The sequence below is a fragment of the Vanellus vanellus genome (genome assembly GCF_965231255.1).
Source record: "Vanellus vanellus genome assembly, chromosome: 22".
Taxonomy (NCBI): domain Eukaryota; kingdom Metazoa; phylum Chordata; class Aves; order Charadriiformes; family Charadriidae; genus Vanellus; species Vanellus vanellus.
Genome location: NC_138927.1, coordinates 4,039,982 through 4,060,835, shown reverse-complemented (window position 1 = coordinate 4,060,835; position 20,854 = coordinate 4,039,982). Strand labels below are relative to the sequence as shown.

Below are 20,854 nucleotides of genomic sequence, written 5' to 3'. Positions count from 1 at the left end.
ATGGCGGAAGCGGAGGCCAAGATGAAGCAGTTCAATGGCGGCGGCGGTGGGGCCGGGCTGGACGCTGAGCGCGGTCGCTTCCCGTACTGTGTGGTGTGGACCCCCATCCCCGTCCTGACGTGAGTGCGGGCCCCGCGCTCCCGGCCGGCCCCGGCGGCGGGCGGCACGGCTTGAGGCCTGGGCCCGCGCCTCGCTACCACCGGGGAGGGCCCCGGGTCGGGGTACCCTCCCGCCTCCCCCGGCCCACACCGGGGTGTGCTGGGCGCTCGGCCTGCTGCGGGGCTGGCAGGGAGCCCGGCCTGCTGCGGGGCTGGCAGACCGGGGTAACCGGCTGCTTGTCCTGCTCCCGGCCCGCCTCGGGATGCTCGGCCTGCTCGGGGTGTGTGGGGGGGTGACTGGGTGCCAGGCTGCTTCGGGGACCCTTGGAGGATTCTGTCCTTGGGGGGTAGGGCTCTCCTCTCCCCGCAGCGAGGGCGTGTGTGTGGAGAAGGCTTTGCGATGAGCGGGCTTGTCTCTGCAGGAGCGGGAGTGGAGGGGATCCAGTGAAACGTGGGAAGTCTTTCATGTTTTTGCAGCCAAGGTTTGGCTACGGGGATCTTGGACCACCTTATGCCTGGAGGAGAGCCTCTGCGCTTCGCTTTTAATGAGTTAGAAGTCGATTTGCCTTCCCAGTCTTGTCAGCCAAGCGAAAGCAGGCTCCAGGGACAACTTCTGAGTTTTTCTCTGGTCGTGGGAAAATGAAAAGCTGTAAAATGTGGCTTTGGGGGAAGTCTGGGAACACAACGGCTTATTTTTATACCTTCCTCTTCCCCTCCGGTTCAAATCAGGTGATAATGTTTACTGAGCCAGAGCTGAAAGTCAGGTAGAAGACGTGGTGTGGTCCGTGCCAGGATTGGGAATGGCACTGCAACTCTCCTCGGTGAGGAGAAGCTGCAGCTTCCCTGTTGCTGTCTTGCATACAGTGACAAACCTGCTTTGGGTTTTAGCTCTTGTCTTTTTTGCTTAAAATTTCCACCTTAGTCTTTTCCCAGAGGATTTTCTAAATCTTTTAACCTTCTTATCTCCCGCTGGGACTGACGAAGAGCTGTCCTGCTGCCAGAGTCACTGGGCATCCGTATTTGTTTGTGGGTTCATTCCCTGATGGGCAATGGCACCTTCCCGATTTGTTTTGCAGCAGAAATTTCAGTAGTATTATTTGGCACAATCTTTTGTTAGATTGCATAATAGCTCCATTTTCTCCCCCTAACATTCCCTGTCATCTTTGGATTTGGAGGCTTGAAAGCTAGTCAGTGCTGAGAGAGAGGGGAATTAAAAAAAGGAAGAAGTGCCTAGACCTTTGAAGGTGGCAATGCTGTGACAGCGTTATATTCAACTGTACCTTCTGGCTGATAAAACATTGCCCAGATAGCGAAACTGGCTGGCTGCTTTGCATCACACCAGATAGGGACATGCAGAGGGTAAGCGATGCAAGCGCAGAACGTCAAACTTTGCAGAGCCCTTTCTCTGCGTTGTAGGGTTATGTCGTCAATGGGAGCTATATGCTATTTATAATCTCAGCTGCGCTCATCGGTGTGTACGGCTTGTCTTTCCTCATAACAGCCAACTGCCTCAATCCCTTTATATTGTGATAGTTTTAGGATCTCTAATTGAGCTGTGGCTTGTTGAATCTGTTTCTGTTTAGTGTTGCTGTAATCTCTTCTGAAATACTAGTTGCTGCGCGTGGTCCCTCAGGGAGAGAGGAGTGAGAAATCAGAGAGGGGTCAGCAAACCTGAGAATGCTGGAGGATGTGGGAGAGAGCTGTAACTTGGCCTGAAGTATTTACTTCTAAGCAATGATGATGGGAAGAGGATTGGGATATAGACCTGCTGCTCCCTGGGGCTGTAAATATCCAGTGGGGAGAGAAGGTCTTTGGAGAAATGGGATCATTTACGGGAGGGAATGCTCTTCCTGGAGCCAGGAGCCCCATTTTCTGTCTGGAGTGCTAAAATCTAGTTTGCAGGAAAGAGCTTTGGTGTGGATGGGAAGATGGGCAGGACGACCTTATTTTCAGTTGTTGAGGTGGAAAGTTTCATCTTAAGGCAGTTTCTCCTGGATCTAACCTTTTTGCTTGGGTACACAAATGGGTTTGTTCTGGGAGACTGGGGCTTGTGCTCCCCCGGCCAGGGATGTGTGTAGTGCAGGCCTTGGGAGTCTTGCGCTTTCCGTAACTGCAGCCTCTCAATGCTAAAATCCCAGAGCCTGGCTGCCCCATAGGCGAGCTGACTCTAGACCTGCTTGTCAGCACAGCTTTGGGTATTCCCTGCGTGGTTTTTGTTTGCTTGTGCCTCTTCTGTGTCTTTACCGGTCTTTGCCTGGCTTTGACTCACCTGCTTCCATCTCTCGGCTGCGTATAACACGTTAACTCTGCCTGTCTATCCCATGCTATGCAGTTGGTTGCACGGCCGCTCCAGCAGTCTCCTGGCAGCATGTTGCACGCACTTGGTGCGAGCGGGGGGCAAATATCTCAGCCTGACGGTTCGCTTGTTGCCTCGGTAGATGGCTCTTCCCGATCATTGGCCACATGGGTATCTGCACGTCGACTGGAGTCATTCGGGACTTCGCGGGGCCATATTTTGTCTCAGTAAGTAGATGATGGATCCAGGTGCTTGGTCTGCTTCTCAACTTCGTTGGTGACTTTTGAGCCATCCCCTGTCTTTTGCAGCTCAAAGTTCTGTGAAATAATGGCTTTAGATGTTTCTGAAGATCACGGATCTTTGCTATTACTCTGTGGGCTGCTGTCCAGTGGAGGTTGTTTGGGGGCTATGATAAATAGTGGCTAGTTTGGTGAGTAGAAGGGAAAAAAATTTGTAGTCCAAGCTCTTAATTGGGAATTTTGGACCTAAATTCTCTTAAATCGGAGTAACAGAAGCTGCCTTCCAACTTCCTCAGCATGCCTGTTGCTATCATGCTGCTTAGCATCAGGTATGTGCCAGTCTTCTAAACAGCTTTATAGTCCAGTGGATTTTTAAAGTTCGTGAGTTTAATTTGGGATAATTAATACTCTTAATAGACTGGGACATGTACAACTTTGAATTAAAAAGGTATAAACAGTGGGGGGGGACAATAAAAAACCCCAAACCGAGGAACAAGGTACCATGTAGCTAGATGATGTCACCATGTATAGATATACTAGTGCCCGGAACAGAAGTATGTAAACAATTGAAATCTAAATCCAGACACACAAATAAGATTGGTGTCTTGAAACTGCTGAGGCAAAGTGACAGTTTTATCACTAAGCGATTGCGGGCTGTGAGGCCTTCCAGCAAGAGGCATGTCATGAATATTGCGCGGGGTTATCCTCTTGAGACGTTTTTCCTTTTTTGTAGGAAGACAACATGGCATTTGGGAAGCCAGTGAAGTAAGTGCTCTTGTTAGTTTTTATTAAACTAACCAACTGACCTGCAGATGTCCTTTAATTCACGGAGACAGACGTGCTATAATATTGCTTTTCTTGTTGTTCAGAAGCCCTAATTCAAGTGGATGGCTACTGTGTCTCTGCTTTTCAAGAAACCACGTTAAATTAAATCTTTTTAGAAGCGTGACAGCAATGTAATGGTATTAATAACTGGAGCTGTATGGAGCCTTTATTAAAAAAAAGAAAAGGCTAAAACATTTTAAGATAATGTTAACAACAAGTGCTCCAAGTAAATACTGCCTGTGCTGTACTAATGAACTGTCATCACTCACAGCCTGTTAATGATTTTCTGGGGGGAGCAGGAGAGGTGCCTGGGTTTTGTGTATCTGTCAGATCAGGTTTACGTTTTGAATGGCCTGAAGGTTTCACATCACGGGACGTGAAAGCAGTTCAGAGTTTTGTCTGTGCCCCTGAGGTCTGCAGTTTCTCTCTGGAGTGCTGTCGGGCTGAGGGTGCTGAGCGGTAGTTTCTGCTGCCCTCTGCAGCATACGCTTGTTGTGAAGACCTCAGCTCCGTGGACTCCAGAGGTAGTGGATTTCTCCAAGTCCTTTAAGTAGCTTCCAGCTGGGATAAGCGAGAGATTGTAAAGGTGCCGCAGTAATGCGAAAGGATCTGTTCTCATCCTTCTAGGTACTGGAAACTGGATCCCAGCAAAGTATACTCCACCAGTCCCAACGCCTGGGACACGGCCGTACACGATGCCTCGGAAGAGTACAAGCACCGAATGGTATGGCTCCAACGCTCATGTCCTGTGTGTGTGGAGGATTAGCTCCCCAGTTTGGGTCCTTGCTGGGTCTGCACCAGTACACGGTGCAGAACTGGGGAGCCTCAAAGACAAGATTTCTAATCCTGTGCCCCTTTTTCTCTTCCAGCACAACCTTTGCTGTGATAACTGCCATTCTCATGTGGCTCTGGCCTTAAACTTGATGAGATATGATAACAGCACCTCCTGGAATATGGTGAAGCTCTGCTTCTTCTCACTCCTGTATGGGAAGTACGTAAGGTGAGCTGAGGAGCGGTCTAGATTCAGCAGGCAAAGGGGCTCTGTTTCTTTCATTCTTCCTCACCCTCCAAAGCTTCAGACTGTCCTGTGGAGAAGGGATAAACATCTCTCCCTCACAACATGTGGGTTTATGTTGCTGGTAGGTGGTACTGTCACTGCACTCTGCATCTTAGGAAAAGAACCAAGGGTGCTTTCTGGGTTGCACTGGATGCTGCACCTGAAATACTGTATCTGGCAGGTAATTTAGGGTCCCTGGAATTTGGGAAATGCTAGCTAAAGCAGATCTCACTCTGTTGTCTTTTGGCTGGGTTAGGTCAGAACATAAGGTCACAGAATGGCTTGTCTCCAAGGGTTACTGGTTTCTCTTCCCTCTCTTGAATCTTGTTTACATAAAAACTCGTCAGATTTCCAACTGGTGTGGAGCTTCCAACTTGAGTGGAGAGGGAAACCCCGAGTTTCCCTTACTTGAAAGGGCACTTAATCTCCATTTCAGCTTCTTGTGCCTGAAGAGGAGGTTCTGCAATGACTGCCTTGCACAAAGCTTTTGAGTTGCTCCACTTCTGTTGAGTCTTTCCTGTTCTGGAAGAGCTTCTCTACCAGCTTTTAGGCAAGTGTAGTTCCTGCTGTCTTGGTTAAATACACAAGCAGTCCAAATAACGAGACCTGCAACAACGGGGTTTCATTTTTTTGTGGTCTCCTGTCACCACTCCTGTCTGTGCAGATATGAAACGTGCTAGTCTTCGTCCAGCCCTATTGTTCATGATATGGTTATTTGTGGACCTGGTTTAGTCTCAGTTTTTAACACAGGCTGAATCTCCAGGATGTGATGAGTGGCAGTGCCAGCAATGGATAGGAAAGTCAGAAGGGCATCTGTCTCCCTTTGATTTCTCCAGTTATTCTCACATCCTTCTCTCCCTCTTGTCTTTCTCTGCTGATTTCTTAGATTTAAACCCTCCCCTTTTTTTCCGTCTTGCAGCATAGGGGGATTTGTGAAGACCTGGCTTCCCTTTGTCCTCTTCTTGGGAGTGATCGTGACCGTTGTTCTGACGCTTCATTTGCGGTGATGGCAGCTGTGAACTCCCCGTTCTGTGGGCGCACGAAGGACGAAACTGTGACTGATCCATCGAGATGGAGGCACGGGACTCTGGGAGGCGTTTCCTGGGGAAGGTGGCAACTCCACTCCATTGTAACAGCTCATCTTTGTTTCCTGGAACTGGCTTCTTTTCCTTCTGTTTTTGTTCTATCAGTGGTGTCTCCCAGTGTCAGGGGTCCTGAAGCCTCCTGCTCTCTCCCTGAGTATGCTCCCTTTCTGCAATTTGGTAGGTAGAAACGCCATCAGGAAAGGAGAGGCGTGGGCACCTTTGCTTTCATTGCGAAGTAAAGCTGCGAGGCAAACCCTGCCTCCTGCTTCAGGACTACAAGCAGGTACGCTTTGTAAGGTTCTCTCTGATCACCTGGTTTCTTCCTCTTGGCAGACTCCATCAGATGCTTCCTCAGATTTCCTGAGTCTCCAGGAAGGAGTTGTGGTTTCCCTGTTGCACGACTCTCCTGTAGCACCTGTTTCAAAGTGGAGGTGTGGGGTTCCTCCTGGGGATGGAGAGTGCCATGGCACTTGCTGACCGTCTGCCCAGTAGTGAGAGAGGTGTTGACGGTGGGACGCTCCTCTGAGGAGACACGCAGAGGAACGCTCTGTGGCAGGGCAAATTCATCTGGTCCTGCTGGTGAGCCCAGAAAGGCAGGAAAGTCGATGGACTGGCTTGGGTATGGCTCATGGCAGTCTGCACGCTTTCAGTAGCCTGTTGCAGAGTTGGGAGTCTACTGCTAAGTCCCTTTAAGCTTGTGCCAGAAAAAATACAGCTTCCCTGCTTCTCCCTGTGCTCTGAATATCTAAAATTGTTGTTACACTTCTCATGAGCCACTTACTTACTTTCCTTTCATCCCTAGTACTTTTTGTGTCGCAGCGTACCTGAGCTTGCAGAGGTGGCAGCAGCAGCAGGTACACGTTTCTGGGGCAGAAGGCTTAGCGCAGAGTTTTGAAAACATCCGTGAGAGCAGCGCTTGAGACCTGAGCTTAGTGGGGCCATCAGAGATTAAAAGAAAAGGTGAAAGGACTGGAAAGCATCCATGTTCCGATTGGGATTTGCAGCAGCAAACTGAGGCACTGGCTTTCTTGCGGATGGTTCCCGGACGGTGAAGAAGAAGATCTGTTTACTTCCTTGGCGTGCTTTGAAGAGCACACCTGGGGTAAAAGTGCTTTGCAGGACTGGCTTTGATGAGAGAAAGGCTGGTCTGGCAGTGTTGCGGGGGGGCTGATGGCCCTTTTGAGCCCTGGATCGGGCAGGATGGGTAGTAGGGGGGTAGGTTGTTCTTGAGTGCTGGGCAGGAAGTGAATTTGGACGTGACCCAGACCTCTTCCAGGGCGAGAGGTCCGGGTCTGTGTTTGCTGAGGCTCTGGCCTGCAGATGCTGCTTTCTGGGGGGCTCTGAGCCAGGTGGCTTTTTTTTTTTAAAAAAAAAAAAAAAAGTGTGGCTGAAGGGTTCTGTGCAGTTGAGCAGATCCCTGCTGACTGCAGAGGAAGGACAGCTTTTCCACTCAGGCCTTGAAAGGCCAGCTCTTTACTTCGCTACCTGATGGATTTCAACCTCGTGGCCAGCAAGAAAGCTCTTCTTCACTGCCTGCCGTCCCTGCGCCTTCCTCTGACTGGGAAGCCTGCTCACCGTCACTGCCGGCCCTCAGACCTGTCCCTGCGTGCCTCCTCATCCGCTTCCATCTCCCAACTCCTCTAGCCATATGGGAGGCTTGGGGACTCCTCTTGGGCCTCTTCATTTCTGCATTTCCTCCTTTTACTCAGTCGCTTTTAAATAGCCCCTTTAACCTCTCCCTTCTCCCTAGCACCCAGTTGTCTGTCATCTGCTGCTGGCCTTGCAGGGATGGGTGGAGGCGTGCAGACCTCGGCGCCCTTCCCCGTTTACCTGGAACTGAAATAGTCATCGCTGTCTGCTCTGTACCGTCATTTCAAGCCTGCGTGGAGAGCGGGCTGGAAGGTGCTGGGCCTGGGGCTGATTAGAAAGCCAAGATCTTGATCAAAGAGAACCTTACGATGAAAGGATGGTGTCTTACCGAGCTAGCCTGTGTTGCTGTAGCCCGCTGGCTAACGTGCCCTAGGACAAGCCAGTTGAACAGGAGAGATTAGTCCTTTGCCTCTGTTTTTAATACAAGTATGATTTCTCAGAGTGACCTGCCAAGGATGCGATTGGAGTCCCTCGGCCCAGGGCTGAAGCCAACCTGTCTTACGCAGTAGCAATAATCTAGAGACTCTTAGGCCTGTCTCACACGTTGATTCAGTGTTTTATCGATAAGCTATACAAGCGTTGCCAAAGCTGAGACTTTTGAGTTGTCAGGGGAGGCCGGGAGTGGGGGCTGCTGGCCACAGTTCCCGCTCCTGGGACTTCTGAAAACATGCTGAGTGCCATTCCCCACCGTGAAAATCCTTGTCGTTTGCTCCTAATGCTTTTCCCCCGATCTGGATTTCAAACGTAAACTTGTCATGAGCAGCAAAGGGGCCTCGTAGTGGGTTGGAGTGTTGGCTGCCGGGGGAGGAAGGTGCCGCTTTGCCCAGGTCCTGGCTGAACGGCCGACCCTGCAGTGATGGAGGATGGCACCGGGCATCCGAAGGAAACCCGGCTGACGGGAGAGCCAGCCCCAAAGCCGAGGTACCGCAGAGCCAGCCTGCACGTCCGCGCTGGACACGCAAAGCTGTCTGTACTCGCACAATGAAGGATGGTGCCCGCAGAGGTGGGATGCTGGGAGAGGTGGGTGGGCTGGTGGGATTTATGGTCTTTCTATGCTGTGGTAGCGTCAGCCCAGTGCTGCAGGAGTGCGGAGAAACCCCGGCAGTGCTTGGCACAGGTTCCCAGCAGCGCTGCAGCCAGCGGCGGCCGTTCTGTGGGGAATGGGCTGCTTCCTCTCGGCGTGGGAGGTGGCAGAAGGGAGGGGGTGGGCGAGGAACGTCCTCTTCTTGCAGCTTCCTTCATCTCACTACCGGCTTCTTCGCCGTGCCCCCTCCGACGAGCCACATTAAAGGTTCACCCTGTCTTCCGCCTTCCAGATGCCAGTTTTATGCTCCACTCCTTTCCCCTTTGCACGTGCTTGTGCTGCAGAGCGCCGTGGCTTTGCCGTTGCTCTCCGGCGAGGACGAGCCCTTCCATACCCTCATCCTTTGTTCTCTTGATCTCTGTGGGGCGCTGGATTACTTTGTAAATATTTAAACTCTGCTTCTGTGGTTTCATAATCCTGACGGTAGGGGAAATAATAAACTTATTTCTGTGGATGTCTCCAAGTGCCACATCTCTTATTGTCGAGACTCTTTCCTCCTTCCAGCCGGGAGCAGGGTTGGTATTCCCGCCTGCCCTGCTGAGCCCCGGCCCCTCTCCTGCCCCGAGGCAGCGTGGCTGGCTGCCCCCAGGAGCGGGACCCCGAAGCTCTCGCGCCTTTTACTGTATGAATTTACCTTTTGCTCTCCTCCAGGGCAAAACTCACAGCCCTGTTTTCAGACCTGCTGTTGGGAAGGGCGGGTTTGGGGGGGGGCGGGAGGGACCCGATTGCCGCAGCGTGGGATTTGCAGGCTTTAATGCCGGGTCTCTCCAAAGCCAGCGACCTGCCGAGGGTCTTTGTTATGTTTGGGAGGAGAACGGGCTCTGTCTGCTCTTGCCCTTTGCTGCTCCCTACGCGTCTGCCCGGGCAGCGGAGCCCTGCGTGGCTCTGGGCAGGGGGGGAGCTGAGCGCTCTGGGGAGGAGGATGCTTTTTTGAGGAGATAAGCTCCCTCTTGCAGGCAGATCCCGTTGAGCTGTTCCCTTTCCGTAGCCCTAAGTCTCTGGCATCTCTGTTTTTCTTGGAGGCTGTGGTCCTTTCCCCTGCCATCTTTCATTTTCCTGCAAGCTGTTTGGGGAAGGGACGTTGCGTGCTGGGGCCAGGGCTGCCGGGAGCTACGGAGGAGCGGAGAGCAGAGTGGGATGCGAAGAGGCGGCCTCGTTTTCCCCTCTCCCAGCAGGATACTGCTGCCTGAACTGGGAGCGAGGGAAGCTGGGCCTCCAAGTGCTGTAACGATTGCTAATGCAGCAGCCGATTTTCCGTTAACATCTGATATCCAGAGGCCAAAGCTGCGCGGTGGGGGAAGTAGATCAGCCTTAAAATTAGGTTGTGTACAAGGCTCGGGGATTTAACGGCGCAGCCATCTTACAAAACACCACCTGGATCTTCTCCTGCTCAGCCCCTCCATCCAAACCACACTGCTCCTGCGGCTGCGTTAACTCCAGCCCCTGCTTTGGCTCCGGGGCTGCGAAACGGCAGCAGGGGGGGAGGTGTGGGGGGTGGGTGCGTGATGGCAGGCAGCCTCCGAGGGGTTTATCCTGCACACGTCTGTCGCTGGAGCACGACGTGAGGATGCAAAACCCCTCCAGGAACGTGCTCTGCCCGGCGTGCACGGCTCTGTGCTGCTGTAACCCTCCTGCTGGGTCCCTGCTCGCCTCCCAAGCCTGGCAGGATTTTTCTAACCCACGTTCTGCTGCCCGGGCAGCTACGGGGAATCTGGCCGGAGGCGCGTGGGAGCTGAGCCGCACGGTTCGGGTCGTGGTATTTGGGGATTATATGGAAGCAGCCAGTCTGAACGTGCCAAGATAGTCACACTCGGGCGCTCAGGGTGCTCACAGCTCTCCGGCCGCGGCAGGAGACCAAGCAAGCCCTGCTCCTCTCATTTTTCCTCTTCTGCCTCTCGGCAGGGCCAGCTCAGCCCCGGGAGGGATGGAGGCTGCTGAAAAGCAAAGCGGAGTGGCAGGATCCATCCCAACCTGCCAAATGGCCTGAACCCAATTATGAGAGGGACCTCACTGCCTCCTGCCCCTCTGCCCTCGCCCGGGATGGCCGAGCGGGACCGCTCCACCCCGGCAGCCATGGTGCGGCGGCTTCTTCAGCGTGGGGAGTGGGGCTGGGGGTCCCCGAGCTCCCCGCGGGGATGGGGGAGCGGATACCCCATCGCTGGCCGTGCCACCGCCGTGGGGCTGGCGTGGAGCCGCCTTTGAAGCGGGGTCACTTTGCTGCAGCTGGCCGGAGGGGAGGGGGCCCCATTTCTCATCCCCTGGGGGGGGACACACACACACGCATCAAAGGGCTCCCTGGGGAGCAATATTGAATCGCTCCGAAGCATTTGCACGGTGGGAGCTTTTGAAGACGCCAGCGGCGGTGGTGGCTGGGCTGCCTGCGGCTGTGGCGCCTCCAGCCCACGGTGCCTCCGAGGCTGCAGCTCCCTCCTCATCCTCAGCCTCCCCCCCCCCCCAATTCTTTCCCAGGCAGGGGGGGAGAAGGGGGTGCAACACCCCACACTGGGGCTCTCTGTACCCACATCTTCCCGGACAGGCATTGCACGTTGTCCCCAGCCAGAGCCGAAGGTGGAAATGCCACGAGGTCGCCGCTCATTTGCGGGGATTAAAAATGAAAAATTCAGAGGGGGCTGCAAGCAAGCAGCACCCCCCACCCTCCCTCCAGCCCACGGGAGCTGGGATACATCCCTGTGGGAACTGGGATCCTTCCCCGTGGGAACTGGCATCCGCCCTGCGTGCCCGGGAAGCGCTGGAGCAGCACATCAAAGGCAGCGGGAGGGCAGAGGGCACGGGGGAGCCGAGACCCTGGAAGGGGGACAGGACCAGATGGCCCCATTGCTGGGGGGGGGTATGCGGTGGTGTAAAAGTGATAGCAGAAAGGGAAGGGGGGGGTTGGGGCTGGGGGAGGCTGCTGAAGGGGTGTGACTGTGGGGCAACTTTGGGGTGTGAACGCCCCCCCCCGGGTCTGCGGAGATGTTTGTGTCCTGCAGCTGCTGCCCGTGGGGGGATTCAGCATCTCCCGCATCCGCTGCCCGCATGGGCTCCATGCGTCAGGGCAAACCCTGCCGTCCCCTCCAGGGTCCCCATGGGAGGGACCCCCAACCCCTCCTGGCCTTCTCCCCACCGCCGTGTGGGGTGAGCACCTCCTGGCCTGGGGGGACATGGGCTGGGACCCCTCCAGGGCCCCCGTCCCTCTGGAGATGCTCTTGGCAGCTGGTGGCCATGGAGCTCAGCTCCCGCAGGAGCCTCCAAAGCCTCCGTTTCCCTCAATGCCCCCCCAGCTCTGCAGCCCACCCTGGGTGCTTGTGGCCGGTGGTCCCACCCAGGATGCTGATGCTGTGGGTTGCTGCCCCCACCTGCAGTCCCACCGGCGGGCGAGATGCTGCCGCCGATGCTCTGGCGCGTCTCCCTGCCTCAGTTTCCCCCCCCAGGAGAGCCAGGCTTGCCTGCGCCTTGCGGACCCGAAGAACGAGTCCTGGGGGTGGGCGCGGGGAAGGAGAGCGGGATGGGACTTGCTCCTCGCCCCCGCTGCCCGAACACCCAGCGCAGAAATGAGGCAGAACCTGTTCTGCACACCCATGGGGGTGCTGCCAGCACCCAGCACCCAGCACCCCAGGGGCAGGAGGAGGGTTTGCTCCCTGGGATGCTACTTCGGTGCGTGGCTGGAGCCGGGCTGCAGGCCATGGTGGCTGCCTGGCTCGCTCCGCGGCCTCTGCAAGGAAAACCACCCCTGAGGGCTGACCCAGCACCTCGCTCGCCTTGTGCTGGTGACCGGGGTGTTCCCGGGTGTCACCGGGCTGACACAGCCTCCGGCCACGGCCGCCCCGGGCGGAGGGAGGCACCGAGGGAGGGTCTGCTCCGCAGGCGCTGCAGTGCGGCAGTGGCTGCGGCTGAGCCTCAGCAAACTCGTTACCCCTCTGGATCAGCGGGGACATGTCATCGGTGGGACACACCGCAGGATGTGGCCCACTGCTCCCCCACAGCTCCGGCCACGGGGTTTGGCTCTGTCTGTGCTGCGCTGTGCACAAAACTGCCCTGGGCTGTCTGCCCCTGGCCCCGAGGAGGGGCTCTGCCCCACTGAGCAAGCCCATCGCCGGGGTGTTGGGTACCATCAGTCCATCCATCCGTCTGTCCATCCATCTCCAGAGATCCAGGAGCAGCGGACTGATCCTGCCAGGTCCTTTCTCACCCCAGCCTAATCCAGTGAACATTTCTCTCTCCGGACAAAAGGTCCGGGATGCACAGGAAGGGCTCTGTGCCCACCCTGGGTGACCCAGAGCTGAGCCACCATCCCACAAACACCCCTACGGGGACATGACCGTCCCTGAGCCACCACCACCACCACCCCCTCCCCCCCACCGCAGAGACCTGGCTGCACTCGCTGCATTTCCAGAGCATCCATAGCAGGGGGACCTCATCCATCCTCTCCCCACCGGTGCTGAGCAGCGAGCGCCCAGCGAGGGGAGGAAGGGGAGGGCGGCCGACAGACAGAGCCGTTGCTAAAGTCTCATTTCCTTAGAAACCACGCTAAAAATAATCCCCTTTTCTTGCGGTCCTGTGCTTGGCGTGTGCTGCCAAGCTGCTGCCGCTGCCCCCCGCCGCAATGCCTTCCCCGCAGGGCTGCTGTAAAGCTGGGGGGGGGTGTGGGGGGGTGGGGAATGGCTGGAGCCCGGCGGGGAGCCTGACACCCCCCCCCCGAGCCAGCTGCCCTCCCCCTGTGGTTGAGGGAAACTGAGGCACGGGCCCCCGCTGTGCCGGGGAAGGATGCTCCTGCTCTGGGTGCTGGGGTTTGCCACTGCCGGCCTGATCCGGCGTGGGGCTGAGCACCCAGGTTTGGCCTGGGTGATCCGGGAGCCCCAGCCCTTCGGAGCAAGATGGGATGGAGATCCCGGGAAGGATGGGAGCTGTGGGGCTGGGGGGTAGCCATGGGATGGGGGATGTGGGGCTGGGGGGTACCCATGGGATGGGGGATGTGGGGCCGGGGGTATGCGCTGGGGGGGCTGGGGCTGTCCAGTGGGATGGGAGCCATGGGGCTGGGGATACCCCATGGGATGGGGACCCTGCAAAGCCCCATGGACCCCACACTGCCCCACATGGGGCTTTCGAGGGGAGGGGGAGGGGTTCAAGGTGCTGTAGGGAGGATGATTTTGCTGCCCCCCCCCCCCATGCCCAGCAGAGACCAGTCCCCCCCCGGTCCCCGCAGTGCATCCCAGGAGCTCTCCTGGAGCTGCTCCGCATAAGGCACCCCGAGGCCGCATCCTGCTCCGTGTGCTCCCCAGAAACCCCTGGGTGAGGAATGGGGGGGGGTCTCCCACCCCATCCCCGTGCCCACACACTTGACTTCCATCCTCCACCAGCCTTGGGTGTGTGTGTGGGGGGGGGTCCCTCTACCCCAGGGTGCTTCCCTTCTGCACCACCCATTCCCCGGCTGCCTGACGCCTCCCAGTTCAGCCCAGTTCAGCCCAGTTCAGTCCCGTCCGGCGGGTGTTGCTGGCTCCAGTCCCTGCTTTCGTGCCGCCGGGGCGAGGAGGCGCTTGCTCGCCTGCGGTTGACTCAGCTCTGGGCCGCCAGCACCCCGCCGAGGGTGGGGACCGGGGGCCACCCACCGCCACGAGGGTCCCCGTGGGGTGCTGGGGGGGGGACACGAACCACCGTGCCCCTACGCTCAGCCCTGGGCAGGTAAGGGCGGCCGTAGGGGCTGACCCCACTGTTTGCCCCACAGCGGGGCTGCACCGGCACCCTTGGGTGGGGGGGTTGGGGGAGGGGGGTGTTGGGTTCCTCTCGCCCTGCTTGGGGGGGGCTGCAGCCCCCCCCGCCTTGCTCTGCTCCCCACCGAGGAGGCATGGGGGCTGTGGGACCCCAATTTTAATCCTCCCCACGCTGCGCTGGGGGTCTGGCCCCACCGGTGGGGCTGGACGGGGGTCTGAGGCCACGGTGATGGGCTGTGGGGCCGCTGGTGGGGATGGGGGGGTGATGAGGGGGTGCAACCCTGGGCTGTGTGTGTGTGTGTGTGGGGGGCGACTGGGGCCTGCCGGTCCCCAGGGGGCTGTGCGAGGTGGGGGCTGAGCATGGCTGTATTTTGGGGGGGACGACACAGCATTTCACACATCCACCGCCCCCCTCCATTGCGACGTGTTGCTCGCCAAGAAAAAAGGGGGACGTGCATCCCCCCCAACCCCCCCTAGTTGCATCTTACTGGGGAGGTTTAACTGGTTTGACTGGTCTTCCGTGCAGGGTGGGGGGACGGGTGCCCAGCACCCCTCTGCACTCCGGCGGGCGTGGGACGTGGGTGCCTGTTAACCCCCCGACTGCGCCCACCCGCCGGGGGTCCCTGCGGGGAGTGGGGGACGGCCGCAGCGCCTGGGCCAGACCCGGGTGACACTTTTTTTTGGGTGCCGGCTCTGTTCCGGGGTGTTGGGGAGAGGACACCCCCGTGTGCCGCCAGTAAACAGGATACGAGCGGGCTGCGGTGGGGCGGCAGCGGCAGCATCGTCCCAGCCCCGGGGACAGCCGGTACGTGTCCCCCGAGACCCCCCCAGTCCAGCCCTGGTGTAGCCTGGCTGGGTGCTGGGTGCTGTCTCCCCCTGCCCAGTGTGGGGAGTGGGGTGCTGGGGTGGGGGGTTCAGGTGGTTTTGGGGGTCCCCGGTGTGTGATGTGTGTGTTTGGGGGGGTCCTTGGTGCTGGCATTGGCGGAGGAGGGGGGGTGTCTGTGGTGGGGTTGGCACCCAGCCCACCCACTGGCACCAGTGCGCTCAGATCCTGCACTGGGGTCCCCAGTGCTGGGGGACATCTGCGACCACCCCCGGAGCTGGGATGGGGCCATCTGTGGGGCAGGGCGACCCACGGGGATGGGATAAGGGCGCTCATGGAGCTGGGATGGGACCCTCCGTGGGGCTGGGGACAGGGCCACTGGTGGCTGAGCCCCACGGTGGAGGTGGGAACCCCACAGCCGTGCCGGGGTGCAGCCGTGCTGGTGCCCACATCCCGGCGGGGGGCCGGGGGGGGGGAGGGGGGGGGGGCAGGACTGATCCTGTCCCAGCGCTGCTGCAATTTCCTGCCCTTGGCATCCCATACCGGGCAGCGCTTTCCCAACGCCGGGGCCAGGAAGGGCAGCGGTGAGGCAACGCCGGGCAGTGGGGCAAGAGCCCCCCTGCTGCAGCCTCTGCCCTGGGAGGTGTGATGAGCTGAGTACGGTCTCAGCCTAGTCGGGTCTCAGCCCATCGTAGGGGGTAACCGAGCCCCCTTTTGCCACCCGTCTCGGTGCCGTGGCACCTGATGTAACCCGTGGGAAAGCAGGCAGGGGCAGAGCCGGCCCTGAGCAAACACCCTTTGCAAACACGGGCTGCGGGCAGGGCTGGCCCTGGCACGGGGCCGGCAGCGGGGCCCGGCAGCAGGAGGAGCAGCAGGGCTTCCCTGAGCCTGCCTGCAGCCTGCCCGCCGGGTTGCCCGTGCCCCTGCCATTGCCACCCTTTGGCACCATCCCACCCCTCGGTTTGTCCCCGTTGGGGGTCCTGGGGGGTGTTTTGGGGTGCAGCGTGGGGGGGGTGTGTGTGGGGGGTGTGTGTGTACGTGCTGAGCTTCTGCTCCATCTCTGCAGAGGGTCAGGATGATTCCCGCCCCAAAGCGGTCCCGAGGCACCTCTCCAGATGCTGGCATCACTGGTGCATGCCCGGCACGCTGAGCCCCCCCGGCCACAGCCCCCAGTTTCTCGGCACCCACCTCGGCCAGTACCTTGGGGTGCCCCCGCCGTGCCCCCCCACCCCACCATGGCACTGGAGCTGGGGGCCGAGGTGCTGCTGGACCTGAGCTTCCTGACGGAGGAGGAGCGGCACGCCATCGCCGAGGTGCTGCGCCGCGACTGGCAGCTCCGCCGGCGCGAGGAAGGGCGCATCAGGTGAGGTGGGGGTCCCCTGCTTGGTGTCACCCTTGGGGACAGCATGACAACCCCCCAAGAGCGGGTCCATCGCCCCTGGGGACAGATCAGCCAGGCTGGGGGTCCCCTTTCTCCTGGGGACGGGGGTACCCGTTGAGTCCAGCCAGGGCGAAGCCCCTCAGTGGGTGACACCGGCATCGGGTCCCAAACCCCCTGGGAGACGGTGGCCGGTGTCCCTAGGGCCAGTCGCGGTGGCGGGGTGACGGGGATGGTGGTGCAGAGGGTCGACGGCAGCACCGGGGTGGGGGGGACCCAACGCCACCCTCCCGCCACCAGCAAGCTCCGCAAGTCGGTGTCGGACCCGGCGCGGCTGAGGACCCTCACCGGGGACTGGTTCTGCGACGCCCGTGCCCAGCGCCACCGGCACCACCTGGGCTCCGACCTCGTCCGAGCCTCCATCCGCCGCAGGAGGCGGCCCCGGGGTAGGCGAAGGTTGGGAGGACATGGGGGGACACCAGGGACTGGGGCTCAGCCCGCTGAGGTCCCCGATGTCCCCAGGAGCGGGGGACCCGGAGCTTGGCCCCAGCCTGGGCGAGCTGGAGGCCATCAGTGAACCGCTGGCAGAGGAGAAGGAGGATGAGGATGGTGTGGCAGAGCCAGAGGAGAGGTGAGGGGGAGGGGACAGGGACACTCTCGCCCCATGGGTGCCCCAGGGCTGGTGGCATCTCCTATCCGTACCCCGCTGGGAGGTGGCACAGCCCCCGGATGCCCGGGGCTGGAGCAGAGCCCGTGGTGAAGGGGATGGTACAGCCAGAGCTGCGCCGTCCCCAGCATCCGTCCACCGCCCCGCTGTCTGTCTGTCTGTCCACCACCCGGGGGGTGTCCTGCGGCCCTGCCGGACTCTGGCTCTATAAATAGCTGCTGGGATTGGGGAGGGGGGCGGGGGGCACAGAAAGCGCTCGTTAGCCTGATGCCTTGTCCAGAAAAACTAATTACGGTCTCTTCTCGCAGCCCCCCTGCGGAGGAGGCGCAGGCGGCCGCAGAGCCCCCGGTGGGTCCCTGTTGGGGGGCGATGGGGGGGGGTTGAGCCGGCAGGGCAGAGTCTGCCGCCGGTACCCGACACCCCGGTGATGGGCTCGGTCGGGGGGGTGGTGGTGGTGGTGGTGGTGGTGGGGGGGAGCACCCCGCAGCCTGCGTCACCCCGTTGTCACCCCGAGTGCCACAGCGTCACCCCAGGAGGGTGCTGCCGTCGGGGCCAGCCTCGTGCCTCCTCTTACGAACCGAACCCCGAGGAGCGACGGGGAGATGATGTCCCCCCACCCCCTCCCCGGGAACCCAGCGGGGCTGGACGGAGGGGACAGGACGGGGCGAGAGGAGGGGACCCGTTTTCACCCTTTCCCCTCGGTGCCACCCCGCAGCCCAGCCCCGCAGCCCCGGCTCTGCGGGGGACCCTGGTGTCACAGCCCCTGCGGCAGGGTGACGTCCCAGCGAGGGAGCAGGACATCCCAGCCCAGCCAGGTAACCGTGATGGCAGGGGGGGGATCTCGGTTCTGTCGAGATTTGGGGGGTTGCAACCCCCCCCCAGAACTGCTTACCAGCCTCCCTGCCTCCCCCCGGCCCCAAATCGCGGCCCCACAGCCCTCGCTTGCCTGCTCGCTCCACTTGTTGAAAAAAGGGGACCCCGTCCCCGTCCCCGTCCCCCACATCCATCCCTGGTGTGCCAGGACACCCCCCACCCCCCACCCCCCCCGCCCACACTGTGCCCTTGCAGGTGACACGGTAGGTGGGAACCCCTTCGGCACATCCAGCGCGGAGGAGGATGAGGAGGAGCCCGACCCCGCACACAGCGGCCCCGATGCTGGGCAGGTGGGATGGGGGGGTCTGGGGGGGGGCTTTATAGGGCGGTATGGGGTTGGAGGGGGCTGTATGGGACTGGGGGGAATGTATGGGGCTCTAAGGGGTTGGGGGGCCTGTACGGGGCCGGGGGGACTGTATAGGGCTGTATGGGGTTGGGGGGACTGTATGGGGCTGGGGGGGGCTGTATGGGGCTGGGAGACTGTATGGGGCTGTATGGAGCTGGGGGGGGGGCTGTAGGGTGTTAGGGGGCTGTATGGGGTTTGGGGGGAGCTGTATGAGGTTGGAGGGGGCTGTATGTGGCTCTATGGAGCTGTATTGTGTTGGGGGGCTCTATGGGGCTGGAGGGGGCTGTGCGGGGCTGTATGGGGCTGTATGGGGTTGGGGGGCTGTATGAGGTTGGAGGGGGCTGTATGGTGCTGGAGGAGGCTGTATGGGGCTCTATGGGGCTGTATTGTGTTGGGGGGCTGTATGGGGCTGGAGGGGGCTGTGTGGGGCTGTATGGCATTGGGGGCGCTGTATGGGGTTGCACGGGGCTGCATGCAGCTGCCAGGGGGGCTGTATGCTGTTGCGGGGCTGTATGGACCTGGGGGGGCTGGAGGCTGCTGTATGGAGTTGGGAGGTGCTGTATGGGGCTTGGGGGGCTGTGTGGAGCTAGGGGGGGCTGTATGGGGCTGTATGGGGCTTGGGGGGCTGTATCGGGCATGGAAGCCAGCATGGCGCTGGCTGTGCCCGAGCACCAGGCACTTACTGGGAGGTGGGTGCCCTCAGGAGCCCACACTGGGGAGGGGGGTCCGGGGGGGTGGGGGTGTGTGTGCTGATCCCTCTTTACTTTGCATTTCCAGGGGCCGGGGACCCCCTGGACGGATCAGGCATCCCTGGGCCGGGTGTCCCCGCAGAATGGCCACGTGTCCCCCGGCAACCTGCTGAGCACCAGCTCCTCCGTGTCCAGCCTCAGCTCCTCCACAGTACGGGGTTTGGGGGGGGGTGGGGGGGGTGGGGGGTGGCATCACCTCTCCAGCCCCCTCCTGACCCTGTCCCACCGCCCCGCAGCTGAGCGGCAGCCTGATGAGCCTGTACAGCGAGGGGGAGCTGGGCAGCGTGGCCGTGCGGGGCTGCGTCCAGTTCTCCCTCCTCTACGACCCGGCCAAGAAGGAGCTGCAGGTCCACGTGCTGCGGTGCCGCGAGCTGGCCGAGGCCAAGAAGCAGCGGTCGGACCCGTGAGTGCCCCGGCCCCCAGCGGCGACGCTCAAGTGATGCCCAAGGTGGTACCCATTGCACCCACTTCATTTTTTGGGGGGGCTCCAGGTACATCAAGACGTACCTGCTGCCGGATAAATCCAACCGCAGCAAGCGCAAGACCACGGTGCGGAAGAGGAGCTTGGATCCCATCTTCAACGAGACCCTCAAGGTTTCTAACCCTGCAATGGGGTGGTTTTTTGGGGGGGTGGGGGTCCACCTGGTTCAAGGTGGGGATGGATGGGAGGGGGAAGATGACCTCCTGCTGTCTGTCTCCCCTCCTCGCCAGTACAAACTGGAGAAGAGGGACCTGCAGGGCCGGACCCTGAACCTCTCGGTGTGGCACCACGACAGCCTGGGCAGGAACCTCTTCTTGGGGGAGGTGGAGATCGCGCTGGGGGCATGGGACTGGGCCAACACGCGCCCCGAGTGGTTCAGCCTCCAGCCCCGGGTGAGTCCCTCAGCCGTCCCCAGCCCACCCTCCCCCTCATCCACATCTCCCCCCCCACCCCCCCCATAACCCACCCTCCTCATCCTCCTCAGACGCCCATCTCCTCGGACGGCCTCGCCAGCCGGGGCAACCTCAACTTGGCATTGAAGTTCATCCCCGCCAGCTCGGAAGGTGAGAGGTGCCCGTGGGCACTGGGGTGGGGGGGGTGGGGGGGGAATTTCGGCATGGCAGGGCGCCCCTGACCCCTCTCGCCGGCAGGTGGGGGGCTGCCACCCACGGGTGAGCTGCACATCTGGGTGAAGGATGCTCAGAGCCTCATCCCGCTGCAGAGCGGCACCGTGGATGCTTTCGTGCAGTGGTAGGAGGTGGGGAGTGACACCCGGGGGGGGGGGGGGGGGGGTTAAAGAGAGGGGCTCGTGTGTCCCCAACCTCCTCACCCCGCTGTCACCCCCAGCTACGTGCTGCCGGACGACAGCAAGGCGAGCCGGCAGAAGACGCGGGTGGTGAAGAGGAGCCTCAACCCCCTCTTCAACCACACCATGGTGTACGACGGCTTCCAAGCCAAGGACCTGGCCGAGGCGTGCGCCGAATTCACCCTCTGGCACCACGAAGCCTTCTCCAAGCGCCAACTGGGCGGCATCCGGCTCAGCCTGGGCACAGGTGGGGAGGGGACACACACACACACACACACACACACACACACACACACACGATCTGGGCACCCACTACCACTTGTAGGGGGGGGGTGGGGGTGGCATTGGGGTGGCCCGGGGAAGGGGGTGACGGCGGTGGTCTCTCTCCGCAGGGAGCAGCTACGGGCTGCCGGTGGGCTGGATGGACTCGACGGCGGAGGAGCGGGGGGTGTGGGGGCGGCTGCTCCAGCAGCCCGGGCAGTGGGTGGAAGCGCTGCTGCCCCTGCGGACCAACCTGGTACCCCGGGTATAGCCCCCCACCCCCCCATGGACCAGCCGCTGCCAACAGGACTGCAGGACACTGCGGGGGACACCCAGAGCATCACTGTGTGACGCTGGGGTCTGTGCCCCCCTTCCCCCCCCCCGACCCTTTCAGCAGCAATGAAGTGGCACCGGAGGGCACATTGGGTG

At 60.4% G+C, this 20,854-nt stretch overlaps 2 protein-coding genes across 3 annotated transcripts; both read left to right on the top strand.

Annotated features, from left to right (window-relative positions):
- Positions 1–5,899, top strand: TMEM222 (transmembrane protein 222; the record flags this gene model as incomplete). The annotated part of the gene is made up of 6 exons (XM_082494291.1): positions 1–119; positions 2,537–2,621; positions 3,367–3,398; positions 4,086–4,182; positions 4,328–4,458; positions 5,435–5,899. The coding sequence occupies 6 exons, from the start codon at positions 1–3 to the stop codon at positions 5,520–5,522; spliced, it is 552 nt and encodes a 183-aa protein (XP_082350417.1). The 3' UTR covers positions 5,523–5,899.
- An 8,097-nt stretch (positions 5,900–13,996) lies between these two features.
- On the top strand, positions 13,997–20,839 carry SYTL1 (synaptotagmin like 1). Of its 2 annotated transcripts, none has more exons than XM_082494267.1 (15): positions 13,997–14,013; positions 15,932–16,228; positions 16,544–16,689; positions 16,766–16,874; positions 17,219–17,258; positions 17,626–17,725; positions 17,979–18,073; positions 18,907–19,029; positions 19,115–19,281; positions 19,370–19,472; positions 19,590–19,751; positions 19,844–19,922; positions 20,010–20,109; positions 20,206–20,411; positions 20,557–20,839. In XM_082494267.1, the coding sequence occupies exons 2-15, from the start codon at positions 15,981–15,983 to the stop codon at positions 20,694–20,696; spliced, it is 1,818 nt and encodes a 605-aa protein (XP_082350393.1). In that variant the 5' UTR covers positions 13,997–14,013; positions 15,932–15,980; the 3' UTR covers positions 20,697–20,839. The 2 variants fall into 2 exon arrangements, with proteins under 2 accessions (XP_082350393.1, XP_082350392.1); XM_082494266.1 differs by lacking the exon at positions 13,997–14,013 and adding an exon at positions 14,769–14,847.
- Positions 20,840–20,854: the final 15 nt, after the last annotated feature.